The 23,778-nt window shown below is 39.7% G+C and overlaps 1 protein-coding gene across 1 annotated transcript in view; it reads left to right on the top strand.

Annotated features, from left to right (window-relative positions):
* The window catches only part of cadpsa (Ca2+-dependent activator protein for secretion a), a 154,531-nt gene that overhangs the window by 45,906 nt on the left and 84,847 nt on the right, over positions 1-23,778 (top strand). Inside the window, exons 4-6 of the mRNA XM_070839590.1 lie at positions 11,251-11,331; positions 11,965-12,201; positions 18,007-18,128. Of these exons, the coding sequence (XP_070695691.1) occupies positions 11,251-11,331; positions 11,965-12,201; positions 18,007-18,128 (440 nt within the window). The remainder of the gene's footprint in view (positions 1-11,250; positions 11,332-11,964; positions 12,202-18,006; positions 18,129-23,778) is intronic.

Genomic DNA, 23,778 nt, shown 5'->3' with positions numbered 1-23,778 from the left:
TGGACCAGTTTGTAACTGAGCCTGACTTCACAAATGCTCTTGCCTGAAGGGGCACAAACTCCCACAAACACACTCTAAACTCTTGTGGAAAGCTCTGCCAGTGAGTAAATACAGGTGTGATGGCCAGGTGTCACACACACACACACACACACACACAACATAGAAGCACAGAGAGAAGTTATTAGATGAAATATGGCTAATTGGTTTTCTGATGATGATCTCCAACTGGAGGTCGGCATTTTCAAAATGTCATATTGACAGAACTTATTTCAGGGAGATTATTGCTGCTGAATCTGAGACTCACCATTGTCAACTGAAAAAGAAAACAAATCTAATCTGTTATTGTTATCTCTAATAGACATAACTCTCTGCAAAAATTGAGTTGTCAAGCAGCGGTGTTTGCATTACACTTACAGGAATCTGGTATTACTCATGCTGCCTCACTGGCAGCTTACTGGAAGCCTATACCTAATATCATTAGTTACACGTGTGCTTTTACTGCTCTAACAAGGCATCAGGTGAAGTTCAGCTTAACTCAGTGAGACAAACAAGCTGCCCAACAGCAAGTTGGGATGGGGAGAGAACTAAGATATTATACTTACGTACAAGTACTGTTACTCATGTTGTAGTCAAACTACTTGTGTAAAAGTAGTGTGTGGGGTGGTTGTAACAGTGGTTATTACAGCCAAACTAGAGAGTGCTGTTTCATCATGTTGATATCAAACATTTGTCATAATGTCATAGTTATTTCTATCTGGCCATTTTGTATAAGCCACACATTTAAGATGAGAGATGAGGAGAAATTTTGTTTGCGTCAGAGTGACTTTTCATGTAGGCATTTCATAATCAAACATTTACGAAAAAGAGGAAGATTATGGCTTTAATTTTAGTCGACTTTTCAGTTGCTATCTTAAGACCAGTGGTAACAAGCATAAAACCTTTGTCTAGTGGTAAAATTTTCACATTCATGGTTTCATTATTAGACAATCGGACAAATACACAGAATATTAGAGAGGGAGATTTTGTGTCTCTATCTTAAAAAGATTAAAAGTTAGAAATGTTTTTTTAAAATCACATTTTATGTACTGAAACCCCATTGATGCAACCCCATACATGTGACAGCCATGAAGAGGGTCTTTGATGGTTAATAACTTGCTCTTAAAATAAGTTATAACAATGAAGTGAGTGCTCGGTAAGCTTCCCTGTAATGTAGGAATGACTGTTGTTAAATGGGTTGATGATGAGCAATTCACATAAACAGATGAACAGATACCGTGTTATGCAGCTGATTTGTCTCAACATGCATACAATATTTTACACACATGAACTGGTGTTCATACATTGCCATGCACATTGACAGCTGCATTGCTGCTGTTGGAGAACCTCGTTGTTGCAACACATCTGTGAAATTGCACTTCTGCTTTGGTGTACTCATTGACAAGTCTAATGAGTGGTGGAGAGGGCGCAAAAATCAATATGCAAAGAAGTGATTTCGAGCATTGGAAATGACTCTCAAAGTTCCACAATGATTGAGATTTGTAAATCAGAGCCATACGTACGTGCAACTTTATAGAGAGCAAAAAGAATGCAGCTCCATAACACAGTCATAAATCTACAGAGTATTAAACCTTTGGTCCCAGGAGACTTGTGGTATCATTAGTTGCTATTTAGATAATTGAGTGTTTTTCCATTCGCAGAAAAATCAGACAGCCCAGGATATCAAAAAGCAGTCAGTACACAAAGTAGTCTCGGTCAAGTAAGTGACTGTAGAGGCAGGCTGGAAAGGATGAGTTATAGAACAAAAGAAAAGGGGTCAAGGTAGCAGGGTATTCAGACAGCGGAATAGGATCAGATGGAGGAGCAGCTTGGGGGGGGGTTGTTATTCAAAGCATAAAGAGGCCAGGTGCAAGAGCTCTCCTGGGGTACTTCAGAAGGAGGCTCGTATCACTCAAATCCATGACCGAAGAGGGAATGCAAGAATGAAAGCTACCAAAAGGAGGAACATCATGCATTTGAGAGTACACAGATCACACTTCAACAACAACAAAACAACAAAAACAAGAAAAGGATAATAAAAACCTCAAAACTCAAAAAAGTGTATCACTCATCAAGACCTGACAAATACCTGATGAACCAGACTTCAACAGCACTGACCGATGTGTGTCCAAGTCTTCTAATGACATGTTGTTTGGTGAGTCTTACAAACACAAAGGGTTGGGATGTGTTTTATTCTAAAATACAGCAGGAAACTGTTGCTGTGTCACAATATCACACTTTATAATTAGTCTGTTAGTGCTTTTTGTGAGTGCTACAGTCCAGCTGAAAAAGAGACACAATTAGGTGGACTTCTCCAGTAGCTGCCATGACTAAAAAGCATTGGAATGTTCAGTTTAGTGTTGATGGACAATATTGTCCCACAGTTTTTTCTCTAATTATAAATTTAGCAGCAACGTGACAAATTGGTGTCTGTCGGCGCAGGTATGTTTTCCTCTCACTTAATGAGCCTTTTGTGTCATTGGTATAAACAAACCTTTGACTCCATCAGAAAATATTTTGCCAGGATATATATATGTATACCAATCAAACTGATGAAATATTTAGTGTGATTGTGTGTGTGTGTGTGTGTGTGTATGTGTGTGTGAGAGAGAGCGAGAGAGAGAGATAGAGAGATTGTTTGAGCAGTTCTAAATGACTCTTTGCTGCCAACTTTGGCTGCTGGGTACACACATGCTGCTGTGTGATGTAGTGCAAAATAAACAGTCAAAGGTGCAAGATCATGGATAGACTAGAGAATTCTGCGTTTATTTCGATTTTGGACAGATATCTGAAGCTCATTCATTTTTTTGCAGTTACAACACTGTTGTTTTTGACATCCCTGCACAGGATAACAGATTATTTCAATTATGTCTCAATTATTGAAGGCACAAAGTAGGTAATTATAGGGTAGGAATTATTAGATAAAGGAAATATATAACTAAATATTGTGCAGTAATTATCAAAACAAATATCCTTGATGCTCCATATGTATGTAAGTCAAGTCAAGTTTATGTGTATAGCCCAAAATCACAATTTGCCTCAAGGGGTTTTACCATCTTTTCAGCCTCTTTCTTAGACGGTCGATTCAGATGAGAAAAGACTGTCCCAAAAACCCTTAAATGGAAAAAAAAAAACTGAAGAAACAACAGAGGGATCCCTCACCCGGAATGTTCACCCATGCAATAGAATAGACCAACAAAATATATACAAATTACGATGACAAAAAATTCTGACACATTTATAAAATTAGAATACGTTATAAAACAAACCTAAACAATTATAAAACATAATACGTGTGCATCAGAAATGACTGCTAAGAAACCAGTGATCAGTAGTCATGACAACAGCTTTCTGCTGTCTGTTGGGTATTGAGGCAGAAACTTTGTGAGCCAGAGTACCTCAGTTGAGTACCCAGCTCAGCTCACTGACCCAAACACTCCACCTGTCCCATCACCTCAGGCACATTGTCCTCACAGGATTGTCAAACATGACATTGACAAAGTACAGACACTGATTAAAGAGAAGATTCCATGATATTGGTGAGGATGTTTTGAATGTTTTCTAAATAGAGATTATTATTTCTACACTCAGTTATTCACATGAGGAGTGACAGAAGTTGAATGAAGAATGCAACCCTGCGCAGACACACATGGTCGCTGTCTTTGGTGCGATTTCAGAAAGTTGGAGAGAAAGATGTACAGTGAGCTGGTCATTATTACAAAACGAACTCTGACAGGGTGATGGGTCTTGAATCATCCTGAGAGGGTTCATTTTGCAATAATGACCACTACTGGCTTTACATGATCCCGTTTATTACACAGCTTCATACTGAAGAAATCAACAAACTGACGGAAAAAACGAACTTAAAAATGATTGATTTTATTGCTTCCGCCATCAGAGCTGCGTCTATAGCAATGTTCAATTATACATGGCAACAGACTGCTATACAGATATAACAGAGCGTAGAATGCTGTAATTAACCAGTAATTAATCAGAATCAGCATTCAACAAAGCTGTGTAATAACTTACACAGCTTACACTTTCCTCCTTACAGAGGAATAAATAGCTATTGGTTATTGGTTGCTTTTTTCTTCCAATGACAAATTATTAAAGTTGATGTTTTTGACAACAGTTGAACAAAAATAAAGTCAAGGTCCTGATTCTGAAAGGACTGCAGTATTTAAGAACAGCAGAGAAGCTGAGCTCAGTCAGTAGAAAAGGGCCTCTGCTAGAGTTTAAAGGTACATATTTACACATAGAAGAATAATTGGCTTCGTTGTTTTGGAGGTTTTCACAGGCTTAGTAAATATTCTCTATGGAGTCATTATGGTATCTTCGCTTCTCACGTGGCAGTGGTGAGCTTCACTGGGAGGGCTAAATGCACGGGTGGTTCCTGCTAACAAATTAAAAGCCAGTTCAGGGTTGGTAGGTGGTTGTAAAGGCGTGTTCCGGTTACCCCTGTTTTGATACTACCAAACATTTGTGACTGCGCAGACTGATCGCACTACAAGAAGACCTACTGCACATGTGCTGTAGAAGCAAAGTGGTCGCTGGTTTTGTGTCGGTCCTCTCTCATTAAGCAGTCACACACACTATGTTCTCTTTTTTGACTCTTAATTGTTCAGCAAACTGCAACAAACAAAGGTTGCAGTTGTGCGGTTGCAACATTGTTTCCAGTACACATGTATGGAGCGGGTATGCAAACCCCTATTGTATATTGTATATTTATTTTTATACATTTTTGTGTATAGTTAAGCATGTGCATGTCTGCTGTGTGTGCACTAGTCTGCAGCTCTTAACTCTCAACCCATCTGTGCAAGTTCCCTAAATGTAGGGGCATTGCACTGAACTAAAATGTGAACTCTGCCAAAGATCAAGTTTGTTAGAATCCACAATCAAACTTCAGCTAAAGCTATGTGCATTAACAACAAAGCAGAGTAAAAACAAGAAATGTTTGCATCACTTCTATGAGGTTATTTTAGGTAAAAGACAGCTTTCAGCTTCTTGGAGAGATAAATCCAGTCTCATATTGTTCAGTGGAGACACCGGAGTCAGCGTCTTCTGTAGAATGTGTGTGTGCTGCTTTCTGTCTGGGTATCAGAGGGAGAGATGAATAACATGAGAGTGCATACACAGTATTGCTATACACACTTTTTAATGTTTATATTCTGTGGTGCATAACAAGGTACATGTGTTTATGTGTCTGTGTGTGTGTGTGTGTGTGTGTTCGTGTGGTGCCTGCCCCATGCCTGGGAGATGGCAGTAATTCAAACGTGCTCCTCAGTCAGTGGTAACAGCAGGGGTGGGTGTTCTGGCAAGATGTTAATGCAGACAGTGGGAGAAAATCAATAGCAAGGACAGACGGGTGAGAGGGTGAGAGACAGAGACAGTAATAGAGCTATGTACAGTGGGGCGAAAAAGTATTTAGTCAGCCACCAATTGTGCAAGTTCTCCCACTTAAAAAGATGAGAGAGCCCTGTAATTTTCATCATAGGTATACCTCAACTATGAGAGACAAAATGAGAAAAAAAAATCCAGAAAATCACATTGTCTGATTTTTAAAGAATTTATTTGCAAATTATGGTGGAAAATAAGTATTTGGGATCATTGTCATGCTGAAAGACCCAGCCACGTTTCATCTTCAATGCCCTTGCTGATGGAAGGAGGTTTTCACTCAAAATCTCACGATATATGGCCCCATTCATTCTTTCCTTTACACGGATCAGTCGTCCTGGTCCCTTTACAGAAAAACAGCCCCAAAGCATGATGTTTCCACCCCCATGCTTCACAGTAGGTATGGTGTTCTTTGGATGCAACTCAGCATTCTTTCTCCTCCAAACACGACAAGTTGAGTTTTTACCAAAAAGTTCTATTTTGCTTTCATCTAACCATATGACATTCTCCCAATCCTCTTCTGGATCATCCAAATGCTCTCTAGCAAACTTCAGACGGGCCTGGACATGTACAGGCTTAAGCAGGGGGACATGTCTGGCACTGCAGGATTTGAGTCCCTGGTGGCGTAGTGTGTTACTGGTGGTAGCCTTTGTTACTTTGGTCCCAGCTCTCAGCAGGTCATTCACTAGGTCCCCCCGTGTGGTTCTGGGATTTTTGCTCACCGTTCTTGTGATCATTTTGACCCCACGGGGTGAGATCTTGTGTGGAGCCCCAGATTGAGGGAGATTATCAGTGGTCTTGTATGTCTTCCATTTTCTAATAATTGCTCCCACAGTTGATTTCTTCACACCAAGCTGCTTACCTATTGCAGATTCAGTCTTCCCAGCTTGGTGCAGGTCTACAATTTTGTTTCTGGTGTCCTTTGACAGCTCTTTGGTCTTGGCCATAGTGGAGTTTGGAGTGTGACTGTTTGAGGTTGTGGACAGGTGTCTTTTATACTTATAACGAGTTCAAACACATTCCATTAATACAGGTAACGAGTGGAGGACAGAGGAGCCTCTTAAAGAAGAAGTTACAGGTCTGTGAGAGCCAGAAATCTTGCTTGTTTGTAGGTGACCAAATACTTATTTTACCAAGGAATTTACCAATTAATTCATTAAAAATCCTACAATGTGATTTCCTGGATTCTTTCCCCCCATTCTGTCTCTCATAGTTGAAGTGTACCTATGATGAAAATTAAGTGGAACTTGCACAATTGGTGGCTGACTAAATACTTTTTTGCCCCACTGTATGTATAGAGAGTGAGAGGCATGGAAGAGAGAAAACAATCCCATCAGCCTTCTCGACGTACCTGTCTGTCACTACACTTCAGTGGAATTTGTACATTTATTGTGGTTTGGATGCTTCTACTGAGCAATGACCAACCATGACCATTCAGCCGATGGTATTGTTATGCCAATGGTTTTCCATAGGATGGCATGGCAAGGGTAATGAAGTTTAACTTGATGATTTTGGTCTCCCTGCAGTATTAAAAACTTGTCACCCGACACTCTGCAGCAAAAATATGTCTTTGTTACAGAACTGCTGGAGCGCTACAAGTCACATCCTTCTGCTGAAATATGTGTTCAGAAGATATTTCCCTGACTGTCACATCTGTGGGTCAACAGGCCATCAAGGAGCATTCCATGTCTGAAAAGTGCATGCGGCAAATCTTAGCCAGGTGCTTGTCATGTCATGACATCTCGTCTAGTGTTTATCAGACGACATGTGAATCACTGAGCGACAGGCGGTTTCCTGGTCTGATTAAACCAAAAAATAGCTTTTTGTGCCTCTAGCTCAAAAACACCATCACTACTATTAAGCCTGGTGGTGGCATGTTTCAGACAGGTCAATTCATGCAATAGTTGTTAAGACATTTCACATTTCACAAAAATTTCAACCTTATTGTTCGGTTACAGGAAGAATTCATTAGGATACACCACCTGAAATACGGGAATGTTTGTGCTAATCTATCTAGTAGTAATTGTTGAGAAATTTCACTGGATGAGTGAAAAGTTTGACCTGCGGATCACCAAAGTCAGGAGAATATCTGAACAAAATTTCATGGCAATCTATTCAATAGCTTTTGAGATATTTCAGAAATGGACCAGGGACATAACTACCATAACAGACATTAACCCTCCAAATTCTCTATAATCTCTATAATGTCATCCAGGTTCATTAGCTGGAACATTCGGGGAGTTGGTTCACCAGCCAAATGTACAAAAATCCTTAATCATCTTTATAGAATGAATGAAGAGTTCCTGGCCTCTGCAGGAAACATCTCACAGCATCAGAGCGTCTTAAACGTCAAGGTTTTCTTTACAATATCTTAGCATCTCAGACCAAAAACAGTGTGATTATATCATTCTAAAATAAGAGTTGATATACTGATGAATCAAAATGATTCAAACGAAAAGCACAACATTACGCCCACATGGTTGATTTGTTATCATTAACAGGTACACAAATGGGGAATGTTTAAAGGACAGCAGCTAATAATAACATTAACTAATGACGACAGTCTATTTTTTTCATGCAGTATTTTCATATCTGACTTTTTTCTGATTCAGCAGTTGTAGTAGGGGGATACTTTAATGCACTTGTCTCAATAAAACAATAAAAGCAGTCATAGAACATGACATTAGTCTGATGTTATAAAATTACACAGAAGATCTTAGTTTTTGCAACAAAGAAAATTAAACAAAGAATACTCCTGCCACTCACCCCCTCACAAACGTGTGTGTGTGTGTGTGTGTGTACTGTGCTACTATATCAGCTCACTGAATGAGTCTGTCACTGAGCGGCAGCTCTCACTTGTTCTTTGGCTCAGGGGGTATACACTTGGTGCTTGATAGCCTGCTGAATGAAAGTGTGTTGCTTAGCAGCGGCTTTCATTTTCTGTGACCGATTCTTTTACTCAGCACGTGTGTGCAGGACAAACGAGTTAAAAAGGGCACCCAGAAAGACTTGAATAGTTGGAAGTTAACCTGGCTCTCATGAATAACTGCACATGCACCATACAGAAGCAGGGTTTTGGATTCACTTTCACTTGCAATCATTCCTGTTTAAGTGTCGTTCAAAAAAAGATTTATTCACAAATCTAAGATCACTAGTGGACACTTAATTGAATTGAATGACTCTCCAGAAATATCACTTAATTAAGTACAGTGGGAAACAGCAAAAGCAGTTCATACGGGACTTGTCATTTCCATCTATGAATTGTCTATTCCGCTTATCCTTAAGGGTCATGGGGGGACTGGAGCTCATTCCACCTGCCATTGGGTGAGAGGCGTTGTACACCCTGGGCTGGTCGCCATTCAATCATAGGGCCAAAAATAGATACAGATGATACAGATCACCAATTAAGCTAATCTGCATGTCTTTGGACATACAGGGCAGGGGGAAGGCAGCAGCCTATAACACAGACAATGGTTAGAGGGAATTCAATTCCTGTTTAATTTAATATAAAGACACTATATTTTGATCCTAAGATTGACTTCATTTGAAGAACTGCAACAGTATTCTACATAATGTAAAACAGAAAATAGGTACTGGTTTTATTAAAGGGTTATACTGTTCTATGTTATGTTCTAACCGCAGACTGCATTTCTGCCATCCAGCAGATTTGAACGTGGAACCTTCTCAGTGTTGGTGTGAAGCAACAGTGCTAACAACTGCCCCACCGTACTGCCCAAAGATTTTATCAATCAGATCATTTATTTTGATGAAAACACAATCATTAGATAGTTTTGATAAAACTATAAATCTTATATTTTAAGCGCAGAACACTATATGCATATGAATATGTTTTTACCTGGGTTAAATGAAGCAATCGGAGTCTGTCTTTCGACATATTGTTCATAGTGGTTGTCCTTCAGTTAAAGCAGGTCCTGGCTTCCCCTTGCAGCAGGCTGTTTCATCTCCCTGCTCCAAACGGCCCTGTCTGCCCACGCTTCCTCTACCATCTGCCCCCCTGTGAAGACATGAGGCATTCTTCAGCAACAGCTTACATAGGAAGCAGGGGGAAGGCAGCAGCCTATAACACAGACAATGGTCAGAGGGAATTCAATTCCAGTCTAATTTTATATAAAGACAGTATATTTTTATCCTATAATTGACTTTATTTGAAGAACTGCAGCAGTATTCTACACAGTGTAAAATAGAAAAGAGATACTGGTTTTATTAAAGGGTTATGCTGGTTTTTAAGCATGGGCCCTATTATTACATGCTTTAGGTTTGAAATGAGTGGTAATTACAAAGATTTTTGAAATTTGTTCAGAAGATCGCCTCAGCTGGCAGCCACGAACAGGCTCTGAATGCCCTGCACTAGCTGTAATTGTTATTGGAAGTATCTGACAGCAGAAGATCCCTAAAAAGATTGATCTTTGAGGACATACCCATCAGACGTTCATCCAAAATAAAGTAAATCTGCTGGGTCTTCACTTTCAGAGATGGTGGGAGGTCAAATCTAAATGAAATGTTTTCATGCACGTTTACTGAATGATGGAGCAGGAAAAAGGGGGATGGCCTTTTTTCATAGGTGGAGGATCTGAAGGTACACATACACTCATGTTGAAAAGATACTAAATAGTGCACTTTGCATAATATGTCCTCTTTAAGACATTTTCAGATTAAAAGAATGAGTCTTCTAACTGATGATTACCTTTTGTCTTTAACAATCTGTAACTAGCATTTTCCTTACATTTACTAACCTGCACCACTGGTATCTTAATCTCTTGTATGTATAGAGTGCACATTTGTTCATGTGTCAGAAACACACCTTTGTGTCCATCTGCAGATGGCCAGGAACAGTATCATGGCTGCTGACTGACTACAGCACACACATACACACACAGCTGTGTGACAGCACTACCATTAGCCTGCTCCAGCTCCCTTCTAATCAGCAGGTAGGCCTGCAAAGGAAGTATTGATCCAGTAGCCCGGGGGAGAGTGGCTGATGAATTCCACATGGTTATCAGATTGATTCCTGCTCTCTGTATCACTGGCCTCTTTGAGCAGCAACGCTTTCTTGGCCAACTGGAAAGAGAAGTTTTTGACAGATGGGAGCAATAATATCCCCCAGAGGGCATACTTCACTGTGATTATGGGTACAAGTGGGCTAGCAGGACACAGATTTTTGGAAAGAAAAGTCATAAATTAACACTGCACACAAGGTTTTTAACACACCAGTCTAATAAACAAAATGATTTGAAATCATCACATGGACATTGAGCTGCTGAACATTAAATCTGTCCTGTGAGGTCACTGGTGGGAAGTGACAAGTGGTGATACTCCATCCTAGTCTTTCCCATCTTCCTTCTGACAAACTGCATTTACCCATAAACTGTGTTGATGGTGCTATTTATAAGTTTGAACGTGGATTCCTTTCTGTTGTTTCCAGCCAACTCCTGAAAACTCCTGGAAAATCACATTGCACAAAATGTTCAATCCCCGGCTACGAGTCAGCATGTTGAAGTGTCCTTGGGCAAGACACTAAACCCCAACTTATGTGGATGTGCGTCCCTTTGCAGCAGGCTGTTTCCTGAATAAATGATGTGTGAATGAAGATGTAATGTAAAAGCACTTTGAGTTGTGGAAATGACTAGAAAGGCACTGTACAAATACAGACTATCTACTACAAGACTTTTTTTTGGCACTGGTTACATTTTGGTTTTGGTTTAGTTAGAGATGAAAATGACAGGCGTCCAATTCAAGCACTGTGTAAAGATTTGTTTATTTCAGTTCAGCTTCCTGATGTGTCTGTCTGTGTTTCCTCAGCTGGACAACCCTGACGAGCAGGCAGCCCAGATCAGGAGAGAGCTGGATGGACGACTGCAAATGGCAGACCAGATCGCTCGGGTAAGGGATGAAGATGGATGGATGAATGGATGAAGAAATAGATAAATGAATTCATGGATGGACTGATGAACAGATGGATAGATAGGCGTAACGAACTTTGAATATAAAAAAGACTACATTTAACTCGTTTACATTTTGGCATTGCAAATATTTCACCTTACAGCGATCTAGTTTTTATGTAACTGTTTGCTACTTACCGTTATCCTGTCACATTTCTGGCATTTGGTTTTTGTTCCTTATTGATAATCCTTTAATCTGTTACATTTCTGGCTGCACAATTGGTTTTTGCACCCTAATAATAAACGTATCTTACCTTATACTGATTATTGAATATTGAATTTCAAGGAGATAACCTGAATATTGATTCTGGATATTGACTGATTTTTGATTCTGAATATTGAGGTTTCAGATTTTAATAATCTATATTCTATAATCTATAATCTATATTAATAATCTATAATATCCAGAATCTTATATGTTCAACTGATTATGATTTAAGAGTTCACTTCAATACAGATTTGTTTTATGTTGCAGCATAATTTACAACTGGTGCTATTTTCTCTAATAAGGTTATGCTGGACATTCAGTGGATCATACTCATTAATTAATCGACTGCCTTCTTGGTTTGGTCAGCATGGTGGAAGGTTTCCTAGGTTTGCATCTCGAGAGATGGAGGCCATGTACATTGAGGAGCTGCGGTCATCCGTCAACCTGCTGATGGCCAACCTGGAGAGCATGCCGGTGTCAAAGGGAGGAGAGTTCAAGCTCCAGAAGCTGAAACGAGGCCACAATACCTCTATCATGGACATGGGTCAGGAGGACGAGAACACGCTGTCCAAATCCGATGTGGTGCTGTCCTTCACCCTGGAGGTTAGTGGCCTTGGATCAACTTATTAGTTTACTTATTTTATTGGCATACATCAGACAGTGTAAGAGGACATGTGTGAGAGAGGATGGTAAACTCCTTTTTAGATTGTGTGACAGCTTGTCTACCACACTGACACTCAGAATGTGGGTTGCCAAGGTCCTCTGGGAAGCATAAGATGTATTTGAATATTTCTTGTGGGCTTTTCGATGTGGCAGGAAGCTCTGAGCACGTTCCAGTACACGGACCTTTGCTAAGAGGTTTTGTCAAACTGCTAATCCTAAAGTCAATAGAGCAAATAATCAGTATATTCAAATGATAAAGTAATGTTGAAGATGCTGTCATGTTACTCTGGTACAAAAATGTCTAAATTTCAGATTTTTTTAGATCAGAATAAAGCATGTTTGTGTCTTGAGGACAGGAACATTATTGTAGTCAACCATCATGTCTGTGCATGACTATGGAGGTATCCATTATGGTATCATTTATTCTCATGCTGCCCCTCTACCTAAAACAGCTTGGTGCAGTTAGCCTTTGTGCTTTGTGTTTCATTGCAGTAGACAGACATCTATCATCCTCATGAAAATGTAGGCTGGCCCTGAGAAACAATCAAAACATGATTCTATCATTTCTATTTACAGTATTATAAGAATATTTTCAGTATATCACTTACCTAGTTGAAAACACTTCACCAGAGCAGATCTCAGGCCTGTTTCACTGCAGCTACCCCTGTGGTTGCTCTGCGGATCATTATGTCTTTGTTTGTCTGGTTACACCTGTTGTACGTATAAGTGGTTTTGTTAGGTCTTGCTATATTTGTTTTTCTTTCTATCAGCTGTAGTCAAGTGTTAGTTGCAAAATACATCCTGATCTTAATGAGATAAAGGTTATCAAGTTGTTACCAACACATTAGCCTATGGAACAAATATGCATATTGAAGGTGCGTGCAGAATTAATTTGTAAACAGTTAACTAAAGCAAAAACTAAAGCAGTTTACATTTCATTTTGGTGTTTTTCACCAGATCACATCGTGTTCATCCTTTAGGTCTGATAAACATGACAAATGCATTACCTTCCTCAGACATTTGGAAAGCGATAATTCTATTATTTCAGAACCTAACATCCATGTTTGCCAGCCAACAGTGTTTACTTCCTTGTCGATGTTGGAGAATTGTTCACATCACACGTTATTACCACACTCATTAGTGGAATAGCATGAAACAATCATTTTGAAAGTGTATCATGTTCCCTTTGGTGAGATACAAACAAAAAAGAGGCTCATCCATTAAAAACTTTGCTCCATCGTGCGAAAACCTTCACAGTGTAGCTTTAATGTCAGGTATAAACTAAGCCTCTATTTTTCTCACCCATCCACTCATGCAGTATCCCACAGATATCCCCACAGGGTGATCATAACACAGTTTATGACTATTTGGCAGAAATCTCTTCCACATTTCTGCACACAATCAGGCTTGTGCAGGGAAGCTGAAAGATTTCGACAGAAAGAGACATGTTCCTGTTGCCTGGATGAAATGTGAAACATCAGAACTGTTCCAAACCGCTACCATCTTGTAAATAGCTTGGTTGAGCTGGGAAATGCTCTGCTTGATCTCAGCAGGTTAAAGCTCCAGTCTGTCCCCTTAAACTTGTTCGTTGAAGGCTTATTTAATGTTCTAGTACAGCCGACCACATAACATATTTGTAGGCACTGACATTGAGCGTTTGCCTGATCAGTTTGGTGCAGGGAAGCTGAGAGGTTTAGACAGAAAGAGCCTTCAGCACACTGACAAATAAAGCTCTTTTTCTGATTTTGACCCAACTACTACCATATGAATCCACCTCACACTGTTTTTCTCTATGAATCATTAATGGTTTCTCAGGATTAGCGTCTAGAGTTACTAATGAGAAGAAATGTCTCCCAGGACTGCGAGTGACTGACAGACTTTTTGAATCTCACCTTAATTGGCTGACAGGCAGGCCCGTTTCTCTGTTGAAAAGGAGAATGAGTCAGAGTACAGTATGTCCTTACTGCTCACATGATAAATTACCTGTCCAATACCTGTGTCCAGCCTCTGTGGGTATTTATCCTTCACAAAGATCCATGAAGCATGACAGTCCAGCAGCAGCACACTTATTTTACTGCCTCTCTGTTGATGGTTTCCAGCATCTCAGAGAAAAGACGCACTTTTCTAGCTATAAAAATACAATGTGGGTGAGGTGGGAGAAATCGTATCCTTTGTACAATGATTTTTTTAGCCTGGCAGCACCTGCTCACAATTTGTGCCTCTCTCATCGGGATTTGGCATGGCTAGTAGGCATTTACTTAAGACAGTAAGACCGTAGGCTTAGACAATGCTCTCTGTCATTCAGGTATCTACATAAATTGAAGCTTAAATCAACCTGCAAGATTTGAGAGTTGAGATTTGCATATGTAAAATGTAATGAACACTTCTTGCACAGTATAGGCTATATGTTTGGCCAGTTGTACATGTCTTACTTCTGTTCTCTGCAGCAGATTCTGAAGGTAGAGTCAAGCAGGTTGACAGTGGAGTTTTCTCTGTTCTCAGATCACATGCACACAGGGTCCTTTTTAAAACCACAAAAACCGAGGTCAAGCAGCTTTGAGGACAAACAAATAAAAGCCTTCTGCTGACTCAAATCTACAGAAATAGTTACTCTGGAGGCTCAAAACATCGATACCACTCAAGACGCTGTCCTTACTTGTACTATACTATTATTCTGGGATTCTCTACAATCGTTCTTTGATTCTCTACTCTCTGGTCTACGATTGCATAAATGCTGGGTCATCTGTTAGACCAGTGGTCTGTCAGGCCACAAGATTGTAACAAAATGGGTCAAGTTTAACTTTTAATGAAGAATAACATAATACAAGTAATTTGTTGTGCAAGTAAAAAACAACTTCCATTTGTGACATTTTGTCACTAGATTGCTCCATCAGACTGCTTTTTCAAAAATAAAGACAATCAAATAGAAATTGCATTCACTTTGCTAGAACAATAACATTAAACTAAACTAGATTGCTCCATCACACTGTGATTTTTCAAAAATTGATTAAAATAAAATGTGCATTCATCTTTTTACAACATTAACAATAAGTTCAATTTGTGCAAAGAAAAAACAACAAATACAGATTTTTGGCAAAAACCTAATAACAACAATTAACCCGTTTTTCACTGCACATCTTTTCAAAACAACAACGACAAAGTGCAAGCTGTGCAAAAGAACAAAAACAGCAGGTATTTGCCAAGATATTTTTAGTCTCTTCATTTGTGAGATTTGTGAGGGCTCAAGTCACTGAATCACAGTGTTATTGGATGCATTGTTGCACTGGTGCACTGCACATCTTTTCAAAACAGTAACAAATCAAGGTAAATGTGTGCTAAAAACAGGTCACTGTATCACTGGACTCAGAACAATGACAAAGACAGTTCAATATGTGAAACAAAAAAGTGCAGGTATCTACGTTACCATCATCCCACTTTGTCTTCTTTGAATCTGAAGTGTCTCCTGTTTTTTTTTGTTTGTGGACCGCCACTTTGAAACCCTGAATCCTGCTTTACAGGCATCGCCATATTGTTTTCATGGCCCTCGCCATCTTGGTTTTTAGCACCAGAAGAGACAAACTGCAGCTAGTTTGTTTGGTTTGTTTGGTCCAATGCATGCTGTAGACTTTGCTTTTGTTTGCAAACTGTATAAGACACACTACAATTTGGCCTATTCAATACAAACTGCCAGTATAGTATGGTATTTCCAATACAGCCCTAGTCTTTCGTTGTGTTAAGGCATTAGCCTCTTATATTAGTCACAGTTGGCCACCATGTTGGATTAGTGACCTCACAGATGATGACACAGTTAGCCACCATGTTGGATTAGTGACCTCACAGATGATGTCACAGTTGGCCACCATGTTGGATTAGTGACCTCACAGATGATGACACAGTTAGCCACCATGTTGGATTAGTGATGTCACAGATGATGTCACCAGTGCTCATATGGAAGATTGGAACAGCTGACCAGTGAGACAAAATGAAAAGAGCCTGTCGATCAGACCCAGTATCATTACCATCAACTCTCTAAGAAACCAGTGGAGCTTACAGGAAGTCACTGCACCTTTATATAGAGCCAGGCTAGCTGTTTCCCCCTGTTTCCAGTCTTTGTGCTAAGCTAAGCTAAGCAGCTGCTGGAACCAGCGCAAGTGTAGTCTCATCAGCAACTGCAGCTGGTTTGTGTCTGTCCATCACCCACAAGGTGGTCCCCTGTCACTGTCATGCATTGTTTAAGCGTGTCGGTGGGGTTGACACTCAGATTGTATTATCAGGTCATGTGTAATACCTTATACAAATGGTCTTTTTTAAAACAATTATTCATGCAGAAAAACAAATCAGCATGTTTTCATATCATTAATATATTAATAAACTAGTGACTTTTCAATGATCCCAAACTACAGGGGAGAAGTCTGAGCTCTGAAGCTCCAGAAACTTAAAAAATGACAAACTCCAGTGTAACTTACACATCGTACGTTCAGTACAGCCACAGGCTGTATGCAGTAAACTGCAAGCTAATGTTGGCTAACTCTCTAACCTCTATGGGAAATTCCACTAGTAAGCTAACAAGCTAGCAGCCAAGAAAACAGCCAGACAAAAGTCGGAACAAGCACTTAAATTTGGCCTTGTGAACCTAATATAAGTGAATGTTCAGCAGCTGGACAGCATATTTCTCGCCTGGAATTCCCTCACTAACAGCTGTTGGTGGACCGCTCAGAGAAATAAGTCAAAATTTACATAGCTTTCTGAAACATCTTTGTTCATACAGCGGTAAGCGCCTTGCATTGTGGGACACAGAAGGTGAAGCAGACTGGTCCCATGCATGCTGTAGACTTTTGTTTGCAAACTGTATAAGACATACTACATTTTGGCCTATTCAATACAAACTGCCAGTATAGTATGGTAATGGTATGGTAGTATAGTAAAAAACAACAAATACAGACCTTTGGCAACAATCTATTAACAACAATTAACCTGTTTTATACTGCACATCTTTTCAAAACAACAACAATGAAGTGCAACCTGTGCAAAAGAACAAAAACACTGTAGACTTTATGGGTATTTTAGCACATATCTAAAGCAAGTTTCTAAATTTGAGGTTAATATGCCAGAGTCCTTTGCAGAATCATGCCTCATGCCTTCTTTACATTTACAACACATTCGTTTGAATAGTTTCATCACATGTTCAGGACTTTCAAGGTAACCAGTCACTAACAATAATGTGGCACTGACACGACAGGAAATATAGGATGTATAGTTTTCTAGTTCGTTGAAGATATGAAACAGTGTGCTTAAGAATGCATAAGAGATGTCCTGGTGCCTCAGTCCAAGTCAGTGACAACTGAATTAAAATCATTTTGTCAACACTGGTGTTCTAATTTCAAAAAGCTTGTTGTTCACGTTGAAATGCCAAAACAAAAAGAGAAAAAAAAAAAACACTGAAAAGTCCAATTTCGTCTAATTTCAACTGGAAAACATCAGAACTGTGCCAAACTGCTATCATCTTGTAAATAGTTTGGTTGAAATGGTAAATATTCTGTTTGATTTCAATAGGTTAAAGCTCCAGTCTGTCCCCTTCAACTTGTTCTGTAAAGGCTTGTTTAATGTTTCAGTGCAGCCAACCTCATAATACATGTGTAGGTATTGACATGTGCATTCACCCAACAGCATGAAGATTTAGATACACACTCACTGACACTGTGTGTGTGTGTGTGTGTGTGTGTTTATGTGTGTGTGTGATTGCAGGTGGTGATCATGGAGGTCCAGGGTTTGAAGTCATTGGCTCCAAACAGGATTGTTTACTGCACCATGGAGGTGGAGGGAGGACATAAACTGCAGACTGACCAGGCTGAGGCCTCGAAACCTACGTATGTACAGCACACGCACAGTAACACACTCTGGAAAACAAAACCTCCACACACACATACTACACACACACACACACACACACACACACACACACACACACACACACACACACACACACACACCACGGACACAACCTTGTACTTTTATACTTGGGACTCTCATTGACATAATGCATTCCCCAGCCCCTTACCCTAACCTTAACCATCACACACACACACACACACAATCTACTTATCCTTACTGTCACCCCAGATGTTGTAAAATTAGGCTTTCTGGAGATTTACATTTACAGTGGGTTTAAATTGACCTTGAATATTACATACTGCCATCTGCTGGTAACTTAACTGTATCTGATCTGGCGACCACTCCGTGTGTGTATGATTAAATATGAATGCTCAGTGTTGTGTGTTGTGCATGTAGTTCTCACCAGTGAAATGGTAAACCTAAATGTGATGCCTCTTGCAATAGCGACATATATGATTTCACTAAATGGAGCATCGTGGTTGTTCAGGCAGGTCTGACCAAGTTATGGTCACATGTTACGCCCAAGATACAATCATACACTATATGTTCATATGTAATCTTACTTACAAACAGCTTTTGTTTTCCTCAACTCAATCTCTCCATCTCAAAACTGAACGAACCTACACTGCGATAAAATCACACACTGTCTGTCCCTGATCATTACAGAATGATATAATGCGGTAATCATTTGTAGATTAGCAGACATAAGACAGTCTCTGCCAATTATGCTGCCACTCAAATTTATCATGAGCAGATGCAATTAGCATTATGTAGCCTCATGAAACTGTGTTACTATCGCTGAGCAAAACGTCCCTGTGATGTTCCCACAGGGACTGACAATAACAGATTAACAGTTCACAGTAGCCACCAGTGAATTAGTCCCTGCAAAATTACTGTAATATTCCTATAGGGACTATTAATGTGCCTGTGCTAGTTAACAGTTTGCACAATATAGAGACCTTAGATTAGACACAGCACGGTGTCTGCTGTGTCTGCACAATTATACATCAGGCTGATTTTCATCTAATGAGTGAATGACCGTTTGGGTTGTATTAAGGTCAACAACAGACAAAGCAAAAAGGAAAATTCTAACATGTATGTTTGTGAGGTCTAATTTATTGTCAGTGAGGGTCAGAAGTAATAGTAATTTAAATTCTATGAATAAAAGAACATAGTATGCTATAATAGAACTAATGTTCATTTATTTTAATTTAGTATTTAATTGAAGTAAATATTAATAATGTCAATCAGCACGATGTCAGGTTGGTTAGCCTTCACCAGTTTGTCAGTCTGGATGTGGAAGCCCCTCATGATCTTAGCTCAGTCATTCTCAACCACTTTGGGAGGTGCCTTCCATTCTGACTGGTGGACTTCCAGCTCATAGTCAGTGCAGATGTTCCTGTACACTATACCAGCCACTTGGTTATGGCGTTCCATGTCCGCTGTACCTGCCTGCATCTTACACCCTGCTATTATGTGCTGGACTGTTTCAGGAGCATGCAGGAGGGGTCCTGTCTAGTGTGGTAGACCCCCGCCTCTTTTGATCTTGTACTAAGTGCCTGCTCTTGTGCTGCCATGATTAGTGCTTCTGTGCTGTCTTTTTAACCTAGCCTTTTCCAGCCACTGGGAGGATTTCTTGATATCAGCCACCTCTTCTATCTGTCGGTGACAGGTGCCGTGTAGGTGCCTGTCTCTCCAGGAAGGTTCATCCTCCTCTTCTGCATTATCAGGTTTCTGCTGCGTGAGGTAGTCATTTAGCAGCTCACCAGTCCTCGGCCCCCCTCACTCCACTTAGGGTGCTGGACTTGGGATGAAACCCTCCATGCATTGTGAGGAGCTTCCTTGTCTTGTGGCTTCTATCTCCTTCTCCAGCAAGCTTATTATACCAGCAGTGTATCTGATGACTGGCAGGGCGTACGTGTTGATGGCTCAGACCTTGTTCTTGCCATTCAGCCAACTTTTCAGGACCTACCTTACTCTGTGGAGGTATTTGGCTGTGGCTGACTTCCTTGCAGCCTCCTCATGGTTCCCATTGGCCTGTGCAATGCTGCCTTCTGGTAGCTCAACCCCCTTGGTTCTGATCATCTTCCCTCTCTTCGATATCATCCGACCACACTCAATTTATTTAGCCAAATATCACAGATTAGCATCAGATCTGTAAAGTGGTTCACAATCTCTATACTCAGATCCCTGATTTGTAATAAGGAAAGACAAGTAACATCTCTCCCGTCCATCTGAGTTACACCAACATAACATTACTGGTCCACTCCTCTCCTGTCCCGCAATGATTTATCTGTCATGCCCCGTTTTTTTTTTCTGTGCCCTCTGTGAACATTCTACTTACAGATGACACAGTAATTATCTTTTCCAACCCTAAACAATAAACTATCATTGGTTGTTAATTCCTTATCTAACTAGTTTCAGGAACATCATCTGACCGTAACTGCAATAAAAATGAAACTGTATTCTATGAACTTAACTTTTGTTTCTGCCCCATCCCGTAGTTTCGGCCAGTCAGAATCTCACTACAGTTAAGAGTTTGGATTATCTTGGTGTCCATCTTGACACCCACCTCACTTTTCTCTTAACAGTCAGATCTTACTTTTGTTGTTATACTTTCAGAAATATCCCATTGTCTTCTACTTTGGTCTGTTACTGCCATAGAACAGCTAACCTTTAGACAATTCAACGTTCTCCCTCATTACTGTGTGGCATTTTCACAATCTAAAGCACTCAGACTCACTAAACCTCGAGACTGATTTTACTAATAGTTATTGTTAAAGATCCTTTTCCTATACATTCCTTTAGAAATGAAGTGAAGACTTTTTCAACAGTAATTATTCAAACATGTATGTAGTTATATCCCTCTTGTCAAAATTGTGTCCATAAACAAAACCTTTCAATCAATCTTTCAATTTCTTATTTCAGCTTTTACGTATGAAGTTTTTTTTTTTTATTGTGTAACTTGGTGCTTTTATTGGTTTCGGTTAGTCTCGTCTTTATACTGTTTTGTCACTCATTACCATCACTCTGTGCAACAGCATGTCGGATGGGAAACAGTGAGGTCCACATCTGGTAGTGTTTTCCATTGCCCTGAAAAATAAGTATATCATTATAACATAAAATAGAATTGGCTCTAAAGTGTTAATTATATGCAGCTTACATTTCAACAATTCCCACAATCATAGACCAGTTCCTTTATGTTCAGTATTAATTGAAAGTGTTCCCTTTTGTTTGTCACAAATTCTGCACCATGATCAAAATACAGTCAAATGGAGTGCGTCTCAGTGTGGTTTTAGGAATGTGCAAAGTAAAATCAGATCAGTTCAGTTCTAGGCAGAGTCACTTACTCGTCCTTTACTGTTAGAACAGCATGAGCGACTAAACAATACCACACAGGACTGAATTCAGAGAAACAGGAAGTGTAAGTGATGAGACAATGAATGAGAGGGTACCATGGAGACAAGATGTGACCTGTGATATTAGATCTGACACTGCAGCATTGTAGCTTAATTATGGAAGTAATCATATGAATGATGGAGAGGCAAACTGCTTTGTTACGTTAGTGAACCCCCCATAATTTGATATTTTTTCCTGCTGTGTCACCAAAACACTTTTGCCAAAGTCAGACTTTCACGTGATTTCAGCACATTCCATTTAACAGCCAGCTCTGCTCATGGTACAGTCTGAGCAAGTGTAACAGGGTCTGTCCATGAGCTTACAGAGCCTCTGAGAGATATACAACGCTTGATCTCACCGGAAATCATCTGAAACCAAACCTAAACGCTAATGCTACAGGAGGCTGCGGAGGTGGAAAGAGTTCAACCTCAAAGCAGCAAGCAGTGCATAAGCATCAAGTGTTGGACTGTGTGCGCAATGAGCACCAACCAGATTATATGAACTGCAAAGCTGATTAGCGTTGAGATGACAAAATAGTCTGTGTGTGTCTAACAAGAAATGAAAACAATACAGGCTTCATTTGGTCTTAGCATGATGGCCAGAGAAGTAGTTACTTCATAATGAATCTTAACACAGAAAGCTGGTGGTGTTTTTATCTCAATGGAGCTCAGAGATGCCAGGCTAGGTTAATAGATGAAATGCAGTTGTAAAGCCTTTATAGTTTTCTCCTCTAACCTTCACTTTACTGCTTTTTTGATCCACAACATTTTTCTGACCCTCTGTCTGTTGGTCATCCATTTCTCTTGAGTGTCTTTGTCCTCTGCTCAGAAGAGGATGTGACTAACGCTTGAGGTGTGGGTGGGATGTTAAATAGATTTTTCCAGTGGAAACATTATTACTCTGCACAACCAGGCCTTGTAACAGCATCCATGAAAACAAAATATGGCAGTGCTGCGGATGAAAAGCCTCAGTGGCTGTGTTTCTAACAGAGCGGATGTATTGACAGTGGTGCAGCAGCACAAACTGCAGCTATTGTGTTTCATCACTCCTAACCTTTAGCCACTGGTGGCCATGCTCACACAGTATCTGACCCCACAAGGAGTCCTCCAAATGGCACCGGGAGCTCCAAACTAGGAGTCTCCTCTTGAGGTCTATTCACAAAGACAGAGACTGGGGACAACTTGTACAAAGAAATGGACCCTGGAGTTTTTGACCCTGTAGCCGTGGATGGCATCCTATTTCACTGACAGGTGACTGGTCTGTGTCAGTGGACACGATTATGAGTAGGCCTCAGTGATCCAGAAATCCTCTAATTTCTCATAAACTTGAGAGCTGGTTTATGTGCTAAAATGCTTTGTGACTGTGAAAAGTGATGGCAGTAAGTAAGTAAAACAAATGAATGAAACAAATTTTCTGTTTAATTTGAACTGAATCTTTGTTTAATCTGGTTGTCTCATTGAGATCTCAGTGAGACTGAAACAATCACAAGAATCCTAATAAATATCAGATAAAGAAGCTCTAAAAACTAAGACTTTACAAGAGGCTATAGATAGATAGATAGATAGATAGATAGATAGATAGATAGATAGATACATAGATAGATAGATACATAGATAGATAGATAGATAGATAGATAGATAGATAGATAGACTTTATTGATTTACGTGTGAAATTCACATGTTACAGCAGCAACAGAGGCAGGGGCAAGATAAGCAATAATAGAAAGAAAAAGAAAAAGAAAAGAAAATAAGCAGTAGTAGATAAATGTATGTTGTAATGATAATAAATAAATATTTACACTATGAACATAAATGTACAGTATGGAGAGGTATTTGAAATTATGAGTGAAAAACAGTGCCGACTGGCTACCACGTAGTGACTATGGACTGTTTCTCAGTGTGTTAACAACAGGCAGAGTCTGATGGCTGATGGGAGGAATGACCTGACCTTTAAAAGTAATACTATTTATTTTATTTTGTTTTATTTATTGATTTCTTTTATTTTTTAATTCTCCAGTTGCAGTGCACATTAATCACGTTTCAGCGTAAATATTCCAGAGTTAACTAAACAACATTAACTTAACATTTTCATCTGTAGTCCCTGGACTCTAGTTTGAGGGCGGTCTGGATTTCATTCCATTTAAAAGGTGCATTTTACTTGAAAGCACTTCTGCCACTATCAGTTCATACATGAGGGACATCCAAGGTTAAACAGTTACTGGGTTGT

The sequence above is a fragment of the Pempheris klunzingeri genome, chromosome 2, assembly GCF_042242105.1.
Source record: "Pempheris klunzingeri isolate RE-2024b chromosome 2, fPemKlu1.hap1, whole genome shotgun sequence".
Lineage (NCBI taxonomy): Eukaryota > Metazoa > Chordata > Actinopteri > Acropomatiformes > Pempheridae > Pempheris > Pempheris klunzingeri.
This window is presented reverse-complemented; position numbering and strand designations above follow the sequence as displayed.